The 20,937-nt window shown below is 43.3% G+C and overlaps 1 protein-coding gene across 1 annotated transcript in view; it reads left to right on the forward strand.

Annotated features, from left to right (window-relative positions):
• Window positions 1-20,937, forward strand: part of LOC143723674 (uncharacterized) — an 87,532-nt gene that overhangs the window by 33,662 nt on the left and 32,933 nt on the right. The window contains exons 10-21 of the mRNA XM_077216377.1: window positions 7,567-7,740; window positions 7,870-8,040; window positions 11,698-11,871; window positions 12,033-12,203; window positions 12,336-12,506; window positions 15,079-15,252; window positions 15,372-15,542; window positions 16,726-16,899; window positions 17,183-17,356; window positions 17,476-17,646; window positions 17,897-18,070; window positions 18,435-18,608. Coding sequence (XP_077072492.1) covers window positions 7,567-7,740; window positions 7,870-8,040; window positions 11,698-11,871; window positions 12,033-12,203; window positions 12,336-12,506; window positions 15,079-15,252; window positions 15,372-15,542; window positions 16,726-16,899; window positions 17,183-17,356; window positions 17,476-17,646; window positions 17,897-18,070; window positions 18,435-18,608 — 2,073 coding nt within the window. The remainder of the gene's footprint in view (window positions 1-7,566; window positions 7,741-7,869; window positions 8,041-11,697; window positions 11,872-12,032; window positions 12,204-12,335; window positions 12,507-15,078; window positions 15,253-15,371; window positions 15,543-16,725; window positions 16,900-17,182; window positions 17,357-17,475; window positions 17,647-17,896; window positions 18,071-18,434; window positions 18,609-20,937) is intronic.

Here is a 20,937-nt window from a genome sequence, read left to right on the forward strand (position 1 = left end):
AGACTGCGTGATCGTGTTCATCACTCCTTCTGGCAGGGCAACGAGTACCCGTTGATCAACCATGCATGCAGAGACCAGCGCTCTGGATGGGGATGCCAGATCGTGCCGCGAGCTTGAGAGAGGAGATCTGCCCTCACCGGAATCGGCCACGGAGCTGTATGTGACAGCCGTGCCAGTTCCGGGAACCAAGTCTGATTCTCCCAACGCGGGGCTATGAGGAGCACCGAGTGGCGCGTTTCCCTGATCCTCTTGATCACCTGTGGCAACAGAGAGACCGGAGGGAAAGCATATAGCGGGAGGCTGGGCCAAACCTGGGCCAGCGCGTCCTCGTCCTTCGAGAAGAACATCGGGCATTGAGCGTTGTCTTTTGACGCAAACAGGTCGACTTCCGCTCTGCCGAATAGGCGCCACAGTTTCTGGACCGTTTGGGGGTGCAGGGACCATTCCCCTGGGGGAACATTGTCCCTGGACAGTCTGTCTGGGCCGTCGTTCAAATGGCCAGGCACATGCGCCGCCCTCAGCGAGCGCAGGTTCGTCTGTGACCAAATAAGGAGGCGTTCCGTCAGATTGCAGAGATTTCTGGATCTGACACCACCCTGACGGTTTACATAGGATACCACAGATGTGTTGTCCGAGCGGACAAGAACATGCTGGTCCTGTATAAACGGGAGGAAGCACTTCAGCGCGTTCTCGACCGCTATCATTTCCAGACAGTTTATGTGAAAACCCTTCTCCTGGTCTGACCACTGGCCAAAGGCCGGTCTGCCCTCGAACAGCGCGCCCCAACCCGAGTTGGACGCGTCTGTCGAGATGACCTTCCGATAAGAGATGGTTCCCATCATTACTCCGTGCTGGTACCAATCGGCCACTAACCAGGGCTGCAGAGCTGTTATGCAGGTCTGAGTCACTCTGATTTTCTGGCCGCCAGACACCCAGGCTCGGCGAGGCGCGCGAGCGTTCAACCAGCGTTGGAGCGGGCGCATGCGCAGTAGGCCCAGCTGGAGCACCGCTGCAGCTGATGCCATACAGCCCAACATCCTTTGAAATGTTTTCAAAGGGAGAAAGCTGCCCTTCTGGAAAGATGCGGCTAGGTGGCGAACACGGCGCGTGCGCGCTGTGTCGATAAACGAGCCGTCATGGTCACCGAGTCCAGTTCTATTCCTAAAAAGGAAATTGACTGGCTGGGCAGTAATGAGCTCTTGGTCCAGTTGACCGTGAGACCCAAGCTTTCCAGATGACTGAGAAGCACTGTTCTGTGAGATAGTAGTTCTGTCTCTGACTGTGCCAATATCAGCCAATCGTCCAGATAGTTCATTATGCGCAGCCCCTGACTTCTCAGGGGGGCGAGCGCCGCGTCCATGCACTTTGTAAATGTACGGGGTGCTAGGGACAGGCCGAACGGCAGGACGGTGTATTGATATGCCTGACCGTCGAAGGCGAATCTCAAAAATTGCCTGTGACGGGGTACTATCTGAATCTGAAAATAGGCATCCTTCAGATCTAGAGAAATAAACCAGTCCCTCGGGCGAACGTGCGCGAGGATTTTTCTGGTCGTAAGCATTTTGAACGGTCTTTTTACAAGCACTTTGTTCAAATATCTCAGATCTAGGATAGGTCTGAAGGCTCCGTCCTTCTTGGGTACGAGAAAATATCGGGTGTAAAAGCCTGACTCGCTCAGAGAAGGCGGCACCTTTTCTATAGCCCCTTTGCACAGCAGCTTTGCTATTTCTGCGTGAAGTAGGTGTGCTACTTCCGCATTCACTATCGTCGCGGTCCGGGCTTGAAAGCGCGGAGGACGGCGAACGAATTGAAGTGCATAGCCCTGCTTTATTGTGCTCAACACCCATTCTGAAATCCCTGGGATAGTTTCCCACGCAGCTATGTGAGCCGCCAGGGGGCGAATGGCCTCCGGGTTCAGACCGCCGCCATTTGCGGGCTTGTGACACTGAACCGGAGCCGAGAGCGCGGCGTGCGCGCTCTCGGTTCTGGGCAATGGCCGCTCGCTGACAGCCGAGACCGGCTGACTTATGTGAGATGTCCCGATCATAAGGGATGGGGAACATACTTTTGCCACACTTTGACGCGCGAGCAGCGCTCTGGGCGGGAGAGCTCTCTGTAAGCGTGAGCGCGCGCACGCGGGCACGAGACTTACAACTATATCTGACGCCCCGATCATAGTAGATGGGGAGCGTTTTATTAACGCCCTGTGTTTCGTGATAACACTTAAACGCACAGGCGGGACCCGGGGGAGGGTTTGTGTTAGCAAGCGTGAGCGCTCTCTGGCGGGCACGAGACTTACGTTCATAAGCTTCTTTGATCGTGTAACAGAGCGGGCAGATAGTGGGCACAGACCTGTGGACACATTTCTTATATTCAACACTCGAGCGGCTTTTCTGCGCTTTATGAGAGTGTGCTCTGTGAGTGACACGGGATTTTGAGTGCTTATGTGTAGGGGTGAACACTGGGGCGTGGGCACATTCACTACACTTAAAACACTGACGGCGTGAGCCGGACCAGACATTATACTCTTTTTGAGATTTCTCTGGGTCGCCGTGAAAACGGCGTTTGTGTGCAGGCGAGAGGGTGAATAAACCGGCTCGTTGGCTGCTAGTTGAACCACTGCAGTAGCCTGTTCGAAGGGGACTGACAGGGAAATGAACTTTGACGGCGGTCCGGCCGCAGCGGGACACGCGTGTCTTTTCTCTCCCGCTGTTAGGAGGGCTTCGCGTGCTCAGACTTCAGCGTGAGCCTTTGCCGAGGCCCTCTGGGGGGCGGCGGTCTGCGACGGCTGTCTGAGCGCGATCTAGGGCGGCCGCCCTGACGTCGCTGCGAAGGCTGATGCTGAGGCTGTGCTGGACGCTGGGTGCTGGTTCGCACAGGAGGCTGGCTTTGTCTCTCGCGAGAGCGGCCTGTGGCGGAACTCGAGCGTCGCGGCAGGAAGAGGTTCATGGCCTGCGTGGTCTTTTGCACCATAGAGAAGCGGTCAACAATCCCGTTCACCGCTGGGCCGAAGAGACCAGTGGGGGAAAGCGGCGCGTTCAGAAAGGTGGCTCGCTCAGTTTCCCTCATATCCGCGAGCGTTAACCAGAGGTGCCTCTCCGTCACGGTTAACGCGGCCATGGCTCGTCCGATGGCCTGGGCTGCAGCTTTGGTGGCGCGGAGAGAAAGATCCGTCGCGCTTCTCAAATCCGTAACCGCAGCTGGGTCCCGGCCCTTCTCATCCCATTCACGGAGGAGGTCGGCTTGCAGGATCTGAAGCACAGCCATCGAGTGTAGAGCAGACGCGGCCTGGCCGGAGGCGGCATAAGCGCGGCCGACCAAGGCGGAAGTGGCTCTGCAGGCTTTAGACGGGAGGGCTGACCGTGACCGCCATCTCGCGGAGGGCGGGCAAAGGTGCGCTGCGACCGCCTCTTCCACAGGGGGAATCGCTGTGTACCCTTTCTCGGCGGCGCCGTCCACTCGGGAGAGCGACGCGGAGGCCTGTGACTGAAGTCTAGCAGAAAAAGGTGAATTCCACGACTTCGTCAGCTCCGCATGAAGTTCCGGCAGGAATGGAGCGGGCCTGGTTTCTGAAACTGCGCGGCGGCGACTTTGAAGGAAGCAGCCGTCGAGCCTGTTCAGCGCGGGTTCCTTCGGCAGCGACCACTCGAGCCCGAGACGGTCGACAGCTTGCTTCAGCAGGCGCATAAGTTCCGCGTCAGCTCCAGCGCGGGTACGGGCGGATTCCTGGATTGACGAGGAGGCGGAGTGAAGCGACCATTCCTCGCTGTCTGATGCCAGGATAGAGCAGCAGTCTTTTGTGGCGTGTCCCACGGACTCATCCTCCGAAGTGACGGCAGTGAGGCTCGCAAGCGGCAGCTGCGCGTCAGTGAGGAGAGGTGGGGAAGGCGAGAGCAAGGCTCGAGGGAGGTTCTCCGGCGAGCGCGTCGCTGTGGCCACAGGTTCCGGCTGTCTCAGGGAACGGCGCTTCTTTCTGCGCGGTCCCACAGGGGGCGGAGTGACTGCTGTGGTGTTGAACGCTTCGAGTCGAGCCCGCAGGGTCGACAGCGGAAGCTCCTCACAGAGCTCGCAGCCCCCGGACGCGAGGGCGAGCTCTGCGTGTTCCAGGCCCAGGCAGAGAGCGCAGATCAGGTGGCGGTCTCCGGCGCTGAGCGGGGCTTTACACGAGCCGCAGGAAGTGCGAGGCATCTTTAAAAAGACGCTCGCTGCTCTTTTAGAATGATTTGCAAAAAAGGATACGTCGCCGGATAGCGTAGCTCGCACGGATGGCTGAAGGTGGCGAAGACGGCCGGCTTCCTCAGCGCTGTCCTAAGCTGGCTGTTCGCTGTTCGACGGCGGCGGTGGCTTCTCTCAATTCCAGCGATGCGAAGAGCTCGCTGAAGAGTCGAAAAATCTGAGAATTCAGCCTACAGCCCCTATTTTATACGCTAAGCCACGCCTATCTGGTGGGCTGTGACGCTATAAAGGCGCGGGCGCCCTTCATTGGGCGTGACGTCACGCCGGGCGCACTGGTAGGCTGCAGCAGTTGCCCGCAGGGCAGCCAATGAGCATGCGAGATGGCCTGCTCTAGGTCTGCTAGCTGCTGCACTGCGTTGACAAGTTATACAAAATTAAGGATAATTTTTTGGCTTCAGTATCTCGAGAAGATGAATCTTTCCCGTAGCGTAAGCTAAACTTACGCAATACGAGAGAACCTCTCGTAAGAGAACCACAGTTAACAAATAAGACAGATGCAAAGTCCAAAAAATGTATATGTGTTCTTAATTAGAAAGAGTCCATGTGGATGTATGCAGGCATGAGTGTAAAAAATGCAACCAGAGTTTATTTTGTTGCTCTCTTTGCTGAGCCGTTGAGTATTAAATGTTCAGTCCAAGAAGCCATTCATCCGTAGTTCGCCTTATTGCTATACTATACAGTATAATAATGGGTTAATACTCACAGTCCTGCATCAATGTCCGTGAGTGTGACTGTACTTGACCATTGCACCGAATACGTGAGACCGCTGTCCAAAGTAGGTCAGGCGCGGGGTGTGAGGATGCCGCTCGATGAGTCACGCTGACACCTCGTGGCGATGTCGCGGAAGCTGTAGCCGGTGCCGTGAAGACCCTCAGTGGTCCGTAGACAACGAGTCGTCGTCGGTATCGATGCGGTCAAGTTCTTACTGTAGCAAACCCCCAGCCAGACAATCGTGAATCGTACTGATGTTTCCAGAAGCCTTTATTTATGTTCAGCCGTCAGCCTTGGTTAAACACAAATCTACTTTCCTTTCATTACAACTTTTCTTCTTGAAACAACGTAAGAGCTACGGGACAGATAAATGACACAAAATTTGCTCTTACAAATATAAACATTACCCGAAGGCCGAATTAACCGTACAAACAGTCATTTATAAAGACCCTTTGGTGACGTTACCCATGTAGAATTAACAATGCTAAAAAACTTACGTTAGCTTGACTTCACATGACACGAGAGATAAAAAATACAGCCTAACACTTCTTCACAGTTGAATGGATTAACCTACATATTACTGAACATAAGCATTAAACAAGTTAAACACAATACCTTGTTCCCGTTCCAGCTAGGTGCTTAAATTATCCTTTAAGAGCTTTCTACAATTTCAGAACGAAATGTGATTCTTCCTCCTTACTTCCGTGGGTGCGTCTCACTAACTAGTCTCACCTTTTTAGATGCGAAATTAACGTTCCACTAGGATGCGCCAAAATAAAAGACTCATAATATATGTAACAATACGAAGCAACACTATTTGCACAGTAATTACAGAGAAAGGTACTCTACTAAAACAAAACAAAAAAAACGTTTTAATTACACAGTATATTTGCCCTGACATTTAAGTGTCATTGCAATACAATGTGATAAGGTAAGTACTAAGTACTAAATGGTACGTAAAAACACTAAAAAAAACTTTTAATTACACAGTATATTTGCCCTGACATTTAAGTGTCATTGCAATACAATATGAAAGTTTATATATATATATATATATATATATATATATATATATATATATATATATATATATATGTTTAATTTACAACCCACAGATGTCAAAATTACCCTGTAACTACATTGCACAAGTACATATTTTGCCAGAAATGTGATAAAAATTGTACAACAGATGTACAATGTTTGCCTGGAATATATTAACAGAATAGGTACCTGTTAGTTTTAAAATAATTACATTATAAATAATTTGCTTGTATATCTCATTGTACCCCTTTATTACCCAAAACTTAACATATTGTTCCCTTATACCTACACGGAGGTAGCCTGGCATGCCAGACCTACATCAAGATGTTAGGTCTGGGAACTCTCCATTGACATGCCTCAATCCGAGGGGCGGGATAAACGGTTACCTTTCAAAATCCCTCTGCACGCAATAGGATAGCACTACAACCAACCAGAGCAACGAACGGTTGTGGATGAGTGAGTCCCATGAGTTTTTCCACCAGCGGAGCTAATTGACATATTAAGAGTGACGTTCTCTTAACTCCAAGTCCTCCAGAGTCGCGGCCAAAGCCGATTCGAAAGACCGCTGCATCTTCATTGTTTTCAAGTAGCAGGGAAATCACCTATGGAAATCACGCGGAACGTCATGAACTGTGCCGTCATTGTGTTAAGCCCGCCCGCCGACTCTATACACGATGTGATTGGCCCGACCAGTTTTTGGTTTTTCCAGCTCAAAAGCCTATGGAGAGTTGCTAGACCACACTGGCTGCGAAATAATTTTCGCTGCCGCTAGGGTGCGTCTAGATTTCTAGGCTAACACGGAGGTACACAATAATTACAGAAGCGTACACCGTTATTTCGGTTTACTTACGAAGTTCTTTGCAGGTTGTATATCTGCTTGTTACCCCTTTATTACCCAAAACTTAACATATTGTTCCCTTATACCTACACGGAAGTACACTATAATTACAGAAAGGTACACCGTAATTTCGGTGTACTTAAGCAGTTTTTTGCGTGTCGTAATATAAAGTGTTACCCATACATGTTGCTCACATATTAGGGTAGCCCTGCTTGTGCTAAATAGAGTGTAATTACACCTTTGCCATTAATATGTTTATAAGCAACTGAAAAAAGCACAGATGTCAGGGCATGTCAAAACATCTCAATAAACCCAAAAAACCCCTGGACCCCAGAGGGAAACCATTCCAGCACATGAAGAGGCAAAAGAAAACTCAATTCAGTACTCGCACGCTGTTTTCTGTGCGCACAGCCGTACACACCCGAAGTGCACACACACAGAGAGAGAGAGGTGCATTTCAGACAAAGGGTTAACTGATAAGTGATAAGTGATAAGTGAAAATTATTTTTTATAAATGCGGTTTGCATATTTCTTGGGAATAGAATCTTTGTCCACATTCCTGACTAGCGGAATTACCAAGGGGTTTCTGGATAAGTGCTTTGCTGTGAAAGAAATCACAAATTAAGCAGGTCAAGATGACACACTGGTTTCAGTCTTCTAAGGGCCCAAATTTTGGAGCTATATGCATTGCACAATTAAGAGTCACTATGAAAAAAAAACTGATTTTGACTTTTCTGTAGGTTTTTGAAAAGTCCTGCTGCAGAGGAAGCATGTAAGTATCTCACTAAAGTTCTGGGTACAAGTCCATTACTTCTGATAGAACTGGATCTGAGTGAAGATAAACTAGGAGACCTGGATTGGGAGAAGCTCTCTGCTCTTTTGATGGACTCTCATTGCAAAGTGGAGAAAATGATGTGAGTGAACATGATTTATCCATTACAGCTTCTCTGATCGTTCATTATAAAAGATTGTCAGTCACATGTGTGAGCAGATATGAAGACCTGCTGGTGCTGAATAATAAAAAATGCTATGTTTGTGTTTAGGCTGAATAACTGTGAGCTGACAGAGAAAAGTTGTTCAGTTCTAGCTACTGTTCTCTCGTCCAAATCAATCCTGAAAGAGTTGAACCAGAACAACAGCCGTCTGCTGGACTCAGGAGTCAAAGAGATCTGTGAGGGACTGAAGAATCCTGTGTGTGAGCTGAAGATACTGAAGTAAGTACATTTCAACATCAGCTACACTCAAAAATGCAGCAATCACAGGAATATTATATATTTAATGAATCTGCTCACCTCCAGAAGTGTGGAAATAATTCTGTGGAAATAATTTATAGGCACATTTGTCACATAGACACAAATTAGACTAGGGATGTCCCGATACCATTTTTTTCAGAATCGATCTGATCCGATACCAAAAATCTGAGTATCGACCGATACCGATCCGATACCAGCGCAGTTTTTATTTTAAAATCAAGTAGAATTTCTATAACTCTGTGTGTTGAACTGATAATCACTCTTTTGTGTGTTAAACACAATCTACTTAATACAGACAACTTCATTATAAAGAAAAACAACAAAAATAATATACGCACAATATTGGATTTGTATCGGCCTCGTCTGACCGATACCCGATCCGGCAAAAATAGCAGTATCGGAGACGATACCGATACTGAGTATCGGTTCGGTGCATCCCTAAATTAGACACATAGACCCAACATCAGGGAAGAATTTAGTAACAGCTATTTTTGTCATTTAATTTGCTTTTAAACTCTAATGGTTGATGTATTACCTGTTTAGAAAGCTCAAGTCTAGTTGTGTTGGGTGATTATATTATTTAATTGATTGTTGCAAACTTTTTAGTTTTTTTCTATTGTAATAGTCTTAATTGTCAGTTCTGTAACTCATAACGATAGTGTGGTAGAAATTCCCCTAAGCACCTGACATAAGTTTACCTGGGTCCTCCAGTCGACATCAAAGCATCTACAGTCAACACTTAAAATGTATACTCTTCTAAGCGTACTTCAAAACCGGTTTGAGACGGATGACGTCTTGTCCTTTTTTAACACTATCACTTGGGAATAAGGTATTTAGTGCTCCACTAAATACTATCACTTGTGAATAGAAGTAAGATCTCTGGGGCTAGATTTACTGTGGCGAGCAGGACGAGGCTCATGGCCGTCGGAGAACGGCACGAGGCCGGTGACGTGATTACTGATGAGCGACACCTTCGCGACGCACCGGTCTTGTATCTCTCATGGAGGAGCAGAAGCATAAAAGGAGGAGCCACGACAGTGGAGATCGAGAGAAGTCAGGCCTGGATTTTATTTTATTTTTAAGTTTTATTTGATGTGACAGCAGTCATCCGTGAGGGGGTGCTGTCTTTTACTTTCGTTTTGTATTTGTTTCATTTATTGTATTTAAGTGTTTGAATGTTCGCCAGTTCGCTCATCAGTAATCACGCCACCGGCCTTGCACCGTTCTTCCACGGCCCTCAGCCTTGTCCTGCTCGCCACATATACTAAACAGGGCAAATTAGCATGAGAGGGCAATTCCAAAAAAATGCAAATGGGAGTGAAAAGTTCTGTGCGAGATCTACTTACGACGCATACGCAAATTAAAGAACACAGACGCGGTCAGATCATTTCCATAATAACCAACGCAATCTACCAGGTAGCGTCTGGTCTAAGACATGCTTTTTTTGGGCAGTAAATAATGGCGCAAACTAGGGATGGTAAGATTCACTGATTCGCATCGGTGCATCGCCATAAAAGCTAACGATGCAATGCATCGATAAATAAATGTGCATCGGATACAAATTGCCATTTGTATCGCGATGCATCGTAGCTATCATATCTGCATCGGTAAAAAATGATTTATTCATATATAATTATTAGTAGATGTGCTATACTTTTACTATTTAGAAAGTGACCAATCATTTGTGACCAATATTTTATTATGTAATGGTGTGTTCACACCGAACGCAAATTTAATTATTTGCGCGAGTAGATTACATACAAAGTCAATGCAAAGACGCGAATAGACGCATCATTCGCTCCGGGCGTCGTGAATGACGCGAATTGGGTGACGCGTTTGCCGCGAAAGTCTTCCGCGCAAGTTGAAAAATTTGAACTCGAGCGGATGTTCAAACTAGACGCGATAGATGCGTATTTGACGCTCTATTCACGTTCGGTGTGAACACACCATAACTGCTGCGTTCACACCGAATGCAAATTGAGCATCTGGAGCGAGTGATTTCCATGTTAAGTCAATGTAAAGACGCGTTGACGCGGGTCTGGAGGTCCTAGACGCCTAGACGCGAGGTCCTAGACGCGTTTAGCACGGCGCGATGGACACGATTTTGCCTCATTCGCGTGTCCAGTTCAACTAGATTGATTTCTCCTTTCTGAACTGTTGCTCAAGAGCGTTCTCTCATCAACACTGCTGCAGCTGCTACGTGAATATGACGTATCACAACACTACGGAGTGCGAGGCGTGTCCAGAGAGTCAACTACATTTAAACCTTAAAGTAGGACATTTAAGTTAATCTGGTTTACAGCAGCCTGTGACTGCCAATCATAGTTTTTCATATATATTTTTTAACTTTTGAATACAGTTATGAAAGTTATGACCTGTTTGTGCAAGTTTTTTTTTATTTTTATTTATTATGTTAAAACAGCACCTGCTTTTATTTAATCTTTTGGTTTTGTGAAAAAGATGAAAGAGCCATGCGTTGAAAGTCAGATGGCAGCTACTTTATGATTTGCTGTATTTCTGAATAAAAGAAATAAAAGTTAACTATCTGTACCATATTGAATTGCATAGCATCATATTTTTTTCCTCATTGTAATAGTAGTGAATCGTATTGCATTGCATCGGTAGCTGCTTATATGTATCTTTAATGTATCGTATCGTTGGCTATGAATCGAGATCCGTATCGCATCGGCCTCAACTCTGGAGATGCACATCACTAGCGCAAACACAATTGACGACCGCAAACTTTGGTAAATTACCTTACGTGGTTCATTTAAATTCTCTCCTCCCATGAATTTTGTGCTTGAAAGAGAGACTCCTACAATCCTACAAATGCACATGCAATAAAGTCAGCTGCAAAAATAAGTCCATGCCTTTTCAAGGCTAATTTCTAAGCATTTTTTTTAACGCCAAAAGAGGGTTTGCGCTGGCGCAGGCTGTTAGTAAGTCTGGCCCCTAGTGTCTAAACTGCTCTACAGCAAAAATCAAACAGACTCCAGTCAATGCCTTTGAATATGCTTTAATCATGGCCGAGAGGATTTCATACCAATTTCAGTGATAATCTCCCAGACAAAAAGAGTACAACAGTTTTTATGGAATAGGAGCATGGCAAAGGTGACTGACATGATTCATTTCATCATTTTTAATTCACCAAACCCTTCTGTTACTTTGGAAAAGCAAATCTGGATTTCTTGATTACTTCACCGTGTTACTCATGAGTTTATACATCTATACATTTCCTTTTTGTTATATTCGGCCATGATTCATACATACTTTGGCCCAAGTGATGAGGATATTTAGTTTTCAAAAGCATATATATGTTAATTATGAAGACAAATGAAATGTTAGTTATGATTCATTTTAAAAAAATCCATAACAATAGTAACACTGTATCACAATTCCCTCAATTTAAATTTAGAATGAACTAAATTTTCACACATGCAACAATCAGACTCCTGGTGATCAATAATTGTAAATAATCAACTCGCACATTTGGCAGGATAAAACTAAATTCTTGCATATCTGATAAGGAATTCACCTGTAGTGTGTTCAGTTATATTTTGTGGTTGTACATTACTGAACTGCAATGTTAATTTCAATTCAATGTTTTATGCTTTGTAGACTTTCAAACTGCAGTATCACAGAAGAAGGTTATAAAGCTCTGGCTTCAGCTCTGAGATCAAACCCTTCACACCTGATAGAGCTGGATCTCACAGGAAATGATCCTGGACAATCAGGAGTGAAGGAGCTCAATGATTTACTACAGGTTCCAAACTGTCAACTGAAGACACTGAGGTGAGTGCTATTAAAATAATAACATTCAATAGTCTTGTCAAATACTAGGTGAATTGTCAGAAACAATTTCATAAAAGCTTTGATATGACTAAGGGCCCTTTCACAAGCTTGTGAAAATAAATCTTTATATGGCAGGTAGTGTCAATGCACTTCTCCTGTAGGTTTTTGAGTCCTGCTGCAGATGAAGCCTGTCAGTATGTGACTGGAATTGTGGGTAAAAACCTGTTACTGCTGAGAAAGCTGAGTCTGAGTGGACGTGAACTAGGAGACAAACGAGTGAATCAGTTCGCTGCTCTACTGCAGGATAAACACTGTAAACTCAACACACTTCAGTAAGTGTTGTTTTCATTTATTATTATACATTTAAACCGTACAGTGAGCAAAACATAATAATTGTCAATAGTCGCTGAATATTGGCATCAAGGACTTTGTGTGTAAATTCTCCCTCTTGTTCATCATTTTAGGCTGCGTAATTGTGGTCTAGCAGAGGAAAGCTGTTCAGCTCTCGCTACAGTCCTGAAATCAAACTACAGTCTGAAAGAGCTTGACATGAGCAACAATAATCTGCAGGATTCAGGAGTGAAGAAACTCATAAACGGATTAGAAAATACAAACTGTACACTGGAGAAACTCAGGTGATTAAATTAACCACTGTTTATTTTTAATAATAGTATCCTTTTTTCATCAAAGTAAACATTACAGTAGTAAAATAAGTGAAACAAAGTTTAAAACATGTTTCCTGTCAACTACACAGATGAGCCAAAACATTATGACCACCTGCATAATATGCTGTTGGTCCTCCGTGTTAACAATTGTTTTGTTAACAATTTTTTGTTCTAAGAATGTTTTCCAAAAATTCTGTTTTGTTAAAGGGGCTATATGCAGTTTTCAGCGGCCTCTAGCGGTAATGTTTCAGATTGCAACCAATACGTTTACAAGCGAGTTCACGTTTGGCCTGACGAGCTTCAGCAGATACAACTTTTTTTATCATTATGTGGAGTTTGTGTTGGAGTCTGTGTTGTGCTGGGAGCAAGTCATTTCTTAGTGTTAGCAGACTCCATGTCATAATTTGCAGTGTCGTCGCTGTTGAGTGCATAGTCAGTAGACGAGGCGAGAGGCTCGGGAGCGCGCATGCAGGTCTCAGTCACGTAACTGGGTTTCGCGGTAAATCCGACCCGGAGCCTTCACATAGAAATAGGAATACTTGCTTTCAGAGGTAATAGCAAAACCCGCCAAGTGGATCATTTTAATGTGAGATTACAACCCCTTCACACACAGGCAATAAAAAAGGATTCATTTTAGTAGAAAAACTACATATAGCCCCTTTAAGAGAAACTAATAATGTCAAGTTTTCTTAATGTCAGATGAATGGTTAGTTCCTCTAAAACAGGGGTACCCAATCCTGCTCCTGTCGATTGACTGTCCTGCACAGTTCATCTGCAACCCTAATAACACACACTTGAAGCAACTCATTAACTGATGTCAGTAAAGAACAGTAAAGTTAAGTTGATGTGCATCTCTCTCTAGTCTGTCTGTATGTCTAACCTGGACAGTGCATTTGGTATTTCTGTGTCTTGCTTGTTAATGTCGGCCACTTCCAGGGCTGTTCTGTGACTTTGTGCCTGACAAAAAAAAAAGTGAGAGTGAAATAAAACTATTTATTACGTTTGATAGACGACAAAGGGCAACATTGTTTGTTAATGAACTGCAGCTCAGAAAAGATTAAATGGAATGTACACTTTCCAGCAAAACATCTGTGGGGACCAGTACAATATAATATAATAATATAATATGGGCGTAATGGCACTCCTCATTATAGGCGCACATACTTTTAAAACAAGAAAATGATTATCTAGTCTCCAAGTTAGTTTAGTTACAACTCTGCAATAAAGAAAGATGGAAAGCAATGTATTGACATTGACTATTGATTTATAGGCTATATTGCATTTAAAATGTTGATTGGCTGGACATACTGGTCAATGATGCACGTCCCCCAGTAAATAATAACCATCAAGTATTGATTTTATCATTCAAAACCGGGTGACATCCTATGACAAGCCATTTAAGCTTTTATTCATTCACAGAATGCATTTTTGATATGAATAATTAAATTGACTTTTTCTAGTAACAATGTCTATTTCTGATATCAGGAATTACATTTTCATTAGGATTAGTTAAAGGAGTGGGATCGCTGGGGTGTCAGGTGTGACTGTGTGGCAATGGCAAAGGGTTTACATGGCTCATGGGTCAGGTAGGAGGGCTCCTTAACATAATTTTGCTTAGGGCCCCAGGATCGGCTCAGTGTTGGACCGTACTCTCAGGGGTACAGAAATAAAAATCCCATATATGGGACCATTCCACTCAAAAGGCTAAAAAATGTGTGAAGTGTGGCAGGGCGCAAAATACTGTTAAAAGGTGCCACTTCTATAAGGGAACACCATTGCTATGAAAGGGTGTGTCTGTTCTGCAACAATGTTTAGGAGGCACATGTCAAATTTACGTCCACATGAATGGCCGGACCCAGGGTTTCCCAGCAGAACATTGCCAAGAGCATCACACTCCCTTCACTGCCTTGTTGTCATCCCACAATGCACCCAGGTAAACAACGCACATTTACATGGCCATCCACGTGATTTAAAAGAAAATGGGACACATCGGACCAGGCAATCTTCTTCCACTGATCAAGGTCCAGTTCCGATGCCTACATGCCCATTGTAGGCTCTTGGATGGGGTCATACGCAGCTCCATATGCAGCCAAGTGTGTGAAGCGCTCTGTGTTGTGACACATTCCTCCCATCATTAAAATTTTACGTGACTTGTGCCACAGAAGACCTGACAGCAACTGACCGGGAGCAACATTGAAGCCTCACCGTTCAAAGATCCTCTGACCCAGTTGCATTGCCATAACAAACTGGCCCTTGTCAAATCTTTATTCCTACCAGTTCCTACTGCATCCAAAATGTTGATTACAAGAACTGATTGTTTACTAACAATCTAATCTACCCAGATCTTAATATGTGGCCTTGTTAGGAGATGATCAATGATATTCGCTTCACCTGTGACTGCTCATACTGTTTTGGCTCATCAGTGTATATTTTGTTTCACTAATTAGAAGACAAAATTGATACAAAGGCTTTTGATACAAAATATATTTTTGCAGTTATATTAATTGTAAAATTAATTTGATTTTAAATCTATTTTCTATAGACTTTCAGACTGCAGTATCACTGAAGAAGGTTATAAAGCTCTGGCTTCGGCTCTGAGATCAAACCCTTCACACCTGATAGAGCTGGATCTCAGAGATAATGATCCTGGACAATCAGGAGTGAAGGAACTCAGTGATTTACTACAGGATCCAAACTGTCAATTGAAGACTTTGAGGTGAGAAATGATGAAATAATACATAATACATAAAAATTTGTAAATTTAAGATAAACAGAAACTGACTACTGATTACACCAAATTTAGTTGAACCGAATCCTCCTCCTTCCCTTCTGCAGGTTTTTGAGTCCTGCTGCAGATGAAGCCTGTCAGCATGTGAATAGAGTTGAGGGTAAAAACCTGTTACTCCTGAGAGAGCTGAATCTGAGTGGACATGCACTAGAAGACTCAATTGTGAAGAAGCTCGCTGCTCTACTGCAGGATAAACACTGTAAACTCAACACACTGATGTATGTATTTTACATTAAAAAATATATATTTATACTTTGCATTAAAGGTTCCTTAGTATAAAAAAATATATATTATGTTGTACATTCAATAACTGGTTAAAGTGAACATTATACATTTATTCATTTAGCAGATGCTTTTATCCAGAGCAACTTACAATGACAATAATACAAAAAGCAATCAAGACTGTCATTGTTGTTCATTAAAGGGATAGTCCACCCAAAAATAGAAAATAGCCCATGATTTACTCACTCTCAAGTCATCCTAGGTGTATATGACATTCTTCTTTCAGACAAATACATCTAAGTTATATTAAAAAATGTCCTGGCTCTTCCAAGCTTTATAATGGAAGTAAATGGCCTTATATTTTTTGATGTTCCTCAAAATGCATCCACCCATGATAAAAGTTCTCCACATGGCTCCAATGGGTTAATAAAGTCCTTCTGAAGCGAAGCGATGCGTTCGTGTAAGAAAAACATCCATATTTACAACTTTATCGACTAAAATAACTAGCTTCTGGCAGACGGCCTACGCCAGTCAACTTGCGCCACAAGCATAACACTTGATGATGTATGACGTAGATGTAGGAGTAGCGTAAGCTTTGACGCCTCTCGCGGTTCAAACAAACAGGGCTGGGCAACAAACTCAAGCTCCTCTGACATTTCTCTTTAAAAATTGTCGTTTTAGACTTCTAATTCGTGACTGGTGTTTTGTTTTGCTCTATCCTCTACGCTTCCGTGTTCATCATTACGTTGTGCGCCAAGGTCAAGTGTTACTCTTTCGCTGTAAATCGATGCGTACGACCATCTGCCAGAAGGTAGTAATTTTAGTCGATACATTTTTAAATATGCATATTTTTCTTACACGAACGCTTCGCTTCACTTCAGAAGGCCTTTATTAACCCCCGGAAACGAGTGGAGCACTTTTAGGATGGATAGATGCACTTTAATGGACTTCAAAAAATGTACAGCCATTCACTTCGATTATAAAGCTTGGAAGAGCCAGGACATTTTTTCATATATCTCCGATTGTATTCGTCCGAAAGAAGAATGTCATATACACCTAGGATGGCTTGAGGGTGAGTAAATCATGGGGTGATTTTCATTTTTGGGAGAACTATCCCATTAAAGAAGGTTTTGAGATTACCTGAAGATCGTTTCCCATCTATGTTTTCTTTCTCTGTAGGCTGAATGATAACAGTATTACAGAAGAAGGTTGTGCTGCTCTGACTTCAGCGTTTAATTCAAACCCTTCAAACCTGATAGAGCTGGATCTGAGTGGAAATAAACTAGGAAACTCAGGAATGGAGAATATCTGTTTTCTTTGGGAAAATCCTCAATGCAGATTGGAGAAACTGAAGTTTGTATTTTCATTTGTTAATTTCTGCATGTGAATATACATTTGTAAATGTCCACTTAATTAGATTAACTGTCATGACACATAGTTAAGGCTATAAATAAACATATTTATTTATTTTATTAGTTTATTTTTATAAAATAAACATATAAGCCCATTTTCACTTTTCATGGCAATTCTTTTTACAATTATGTTTTGATTTCTTTATGTTTTGAAATACGTACGTGCATTTTGTTTTATTTAGTGTAGATCATGCAGCATTAACAGCTTTCCTTCCCCTATACAGACTTTCAAACTGCAGTATCACAGAAGAAGGTTATAAAGCTCTGGCTTCAGCTCTGAGATCAAACCCTTCACACCTGATAGAGCTGGATCTCAGAGGAAATGATCCTGGACAATCAGGAGTGAAGGAGCTCAATAATTTACTACAGGATCCAAACTGTCAATTGAAGACTCTGAGGTGAGACGTGATGCATTATATAATAATGCATAAAAGTTAGTAAATGTAAGATAAACAAAAACTGACTACTGATAACACCAAATTTAGTTGAACTGAATCATTCATCTTCCCTTCTGTAGGTTTTTGAGTCCTGCTGCAGATGAAGCCTGTAAGTATGTGAGTAGAATTGTGGGTAAAAACCTGTTACTCCTGAGAGAGCTGAATCTGAGTGATCATGAACTAGGAGACACACAAGTGAATCAGATTGCTGCTCTACTGCAGGATAAACACTGTAAACTTAACACACTGACGTAAGTATTTCACATAATAAAATGTATATTTATACTTTGCATTAAATAGTTTTTAATATAAAACATTTTCTTTTATGTTGTACATTCAATAACTTGAATGAACATTATACATGTATTAATTTAGCAGACACTTTTATCAAGAGCAACTTACAAATGACAATTCCAAAGCAATCAAGACATTGTGGATCATTAAAGAAGGTTTTGAGATTAACTGAAGAATGTGTCCTGTCTTTGTTTTCTTTCTCTGCAGGCTGAATAATAACAGTATTACAGAAGAAGGTTTTGCTGCTCTGACTTCAGCGTTTAATTCAAACCTTTCAAACCTGATAGAGCTGGATCTGAGTGGGAATAAACTAGGAAACTCAGGAATGGAGAAGATCTGTTGTCTGTTGAAAAACACACAATGCCTTTTGAAGAAATTAAAGTGTGTTTTTTCTTTTGTTCACTTCCTCATGTGAAAGTACATTTTTAAATATCCACTTAATTAGATTAACTGTTATGACCAACAGTGAAGGCTATAGAGGCTGAAATGACCATTAACTACTTACATTACTATCTTTAAATATTTTATGAAAAATTGAAAATTCAAATTAAGCAGATGCTATTGAATTTGTTGCTTGTCAGTGGGGTGAGATATATTTTTTCCAATATTAAAATAAAAATATTGGCACATTTTTCACGCTTTCCATGGCAATTCTTTTTACAATTGTTTTGATACATGTGCATTTTGTTTATGAAGTGTAGATCATGCAGTACTTACTTTTTTACTCTCTTTTTTCTATATACAGACTTTCAAACTGCAGTATCAGTGAAGAAGGTTATAAAGCTCTGGCTTCAGCTCTGAGATCAAACCCTTCACACCTCATAGAGCTGGATCTCACAGGAAATGATCCTGGACAATCAGGAGTGAAGGAGTTCAGTGATTTACTACAGGATGCAAGCTGTAAATTAAAGATTATCAGGTGATAAATGCTTTCAAATAGTTCAAAATAAGCCACCAATGTGTTCTCAACGTTCTCGAGTTAAATGTTCCAGTGTGAAATTGAATAACAGAAAGAGGAAATTTACTGAATTGAAATTTTGTGTGACAATGTGAAACATTGCTTATTTGTATAATACATATTATCTCAGTGAAAATGAAGGCAATTATAACTATCTGGATAAACATATAACTGATCTGTAAGGTTTTTACCCTCTCCTATTATTATTTTATTTTATTATGAACAACGATCAAGATGGCGCCGCGCATGGCTGCCTCGGTGTGGATCTCTCCAGCTATTGTGTTGTTTTTGTTCGTTTGTTCTGCGTTTAGTCATTCTTTTCCTATCAGTTTCACCAGAGACGAACTACTGGACATTAGGAAACACACACCAGATAACTTTTCTACAGTTTTTGATTATTCGGACGTCTTGCTGGACATTCTCGTCGGAGGGGCAGCGTTGTTGTTAAAACGCGCGGTCAGACGCAAACGCGGGAAGCGTGCAGGCGCGCTGGTTAAACTCCGCGAGCGCGGCTTCCGCACTGCACTCCCCAGTATTCATCTTGCGAACCTCCGATCCCTTCCTAAAAAAACGGACGAACTTCTTCTCCTCACCCGCACTAACAAGGATTTTTTAAACTCTGCTGCTCTGTGCTTCACTGAAACCTGGCTGAGTGAAGCCATACCGGACAACGCAATACATCTGCCGGGCTTCCAGCTGTTCAGAGCAGATCGCATCGCGGAGCTTACGGGGAAAACAAGAGGTGGTGGATTGTGTTTCTACATTAACGAAAGTTGGTGTTCAGATGTAACAACACTGAAGAAGATGTGCTCTCCTAATTTAGAGGCACATTTCATAAACTGTAAACCTTTCTACTCGCCTTGGGAGTTTTCCTCTTTCAATCTCGTGAATGTATACATCCCTCCAGACGCGTGCGTGAGCGCAGCGCTACAACAGCTGGCTGAACAAATAGCTGAAACAGGACAAAGGTATCCTGACTCTCTTTTAATCATTCTTGGGGATTTTAACAAAGCAAATCTTTCCCGTGAACTACCAAAATACAGACAGCACGTTACATGTCCCACCAGAGACAGTAATATACTGGACCACTGTTACACCACAATAAAAAATGCGTATCACTCCGTCTCACGAGCAGCTTTGGGGCTTTCTGATCACTGTTTGGTTCATCTCATACCGACCTACAGGCAGAAACTGAAATCAGCTAAACCTGTAAAAAGGACTGTAAAAAGATGGACTAATGAAGCAGAGCAGGATCTACAGGCCTGCTTCGATTGCACTGATTGGACTGAAGCTGCTACCAACGATCTGGATGAGCTCACAGATACTGTAACATCATATATAAGTTTCTGTGAGGATACATGCATTCCTACCAGGACATTCTTATCATTTACTAATGATAAACCATGGTTTACTGGGAAACTCAAACACCTTCGTCATGCCAAAGACGATGCCTACAGAAGTGGGGATAAAATATTGTATAACCAGGCCAGAAACAGACTGACAAAGGAGATCAGAGTTGCTAAAAGAAGCTACTCTGAAAAACTGAAAAAACAGTTTTCATCCAAAGACCCATCATCAGTCTGGAATGGCCTGCGGAACATCACCAACTACAAGTCACCATCCCCCCGATCTGTGGACAATCAACTCCTGGCTGACGATTTAAATTAATTTTATTGCAGGTTTGAAAAGCCCTCATTCTCACCACACACCGGCTCTAACCTGCACTTCACACATTCACCATCACCTCCTACACTTCCATTACTCCCCCCTCCTACCATCCAACCTGAGCTTAAGGTCTGTGTGGAGGACGTGAGCCGAGTCTTTAAAAAACAGAAGATTAGGAAAGCCTCAGGCCCAGACGGCATCTCATCTGCTTGTTTAAAAGCCTGCGCTGACCAACTGGACCCGGTCTTCACACAGATCTTCATCAGATCATTTGAGCAGTGTGAAGTTCCCTGCTGCTTCAAACGCTCCACTATCATTCCTGTCCCCAAAAAACCCAAAATCACTGGACTTAATGACTACAGACCTGTCGCTCTCACGTCTGTGGTCATGAAGTCGTTTGAAAAACTGGTGCTGGCCCACGTGAAGGACATCACTGGACCCCTGCTGGATCCCTTTCAGTTTACTTACAAAGCAAACAGGTCTGTGGATGATGCAGTCAACATGGGACTGCATTATATCCTGCAACATCTCGACAGACCAGGGACTTATGCAAGGATCCTCTTTGTGGAATTCAGTTTGGCCTTCAATACCATCATGCCTGGTCTTCTCACAGCCAAACTGACCC

Source organism: Siphateles boraxobius, unplaced genomic scaffold (genome assembly GCF_051911475.1).
Source record: "Siphateles boraxobius isolate OS27281-9 unplaced genomic scaffold, OSU_SipBor_1 7, whole genome shotgun sequence".
NCBI classification, from domain to species: domain Eukaryota; kingdom Metazoa; phylum Chordata; class Actinopteri; order Cypriniformes; family Leuciscidae; genus Siphateles; species Siphateles boraxobius.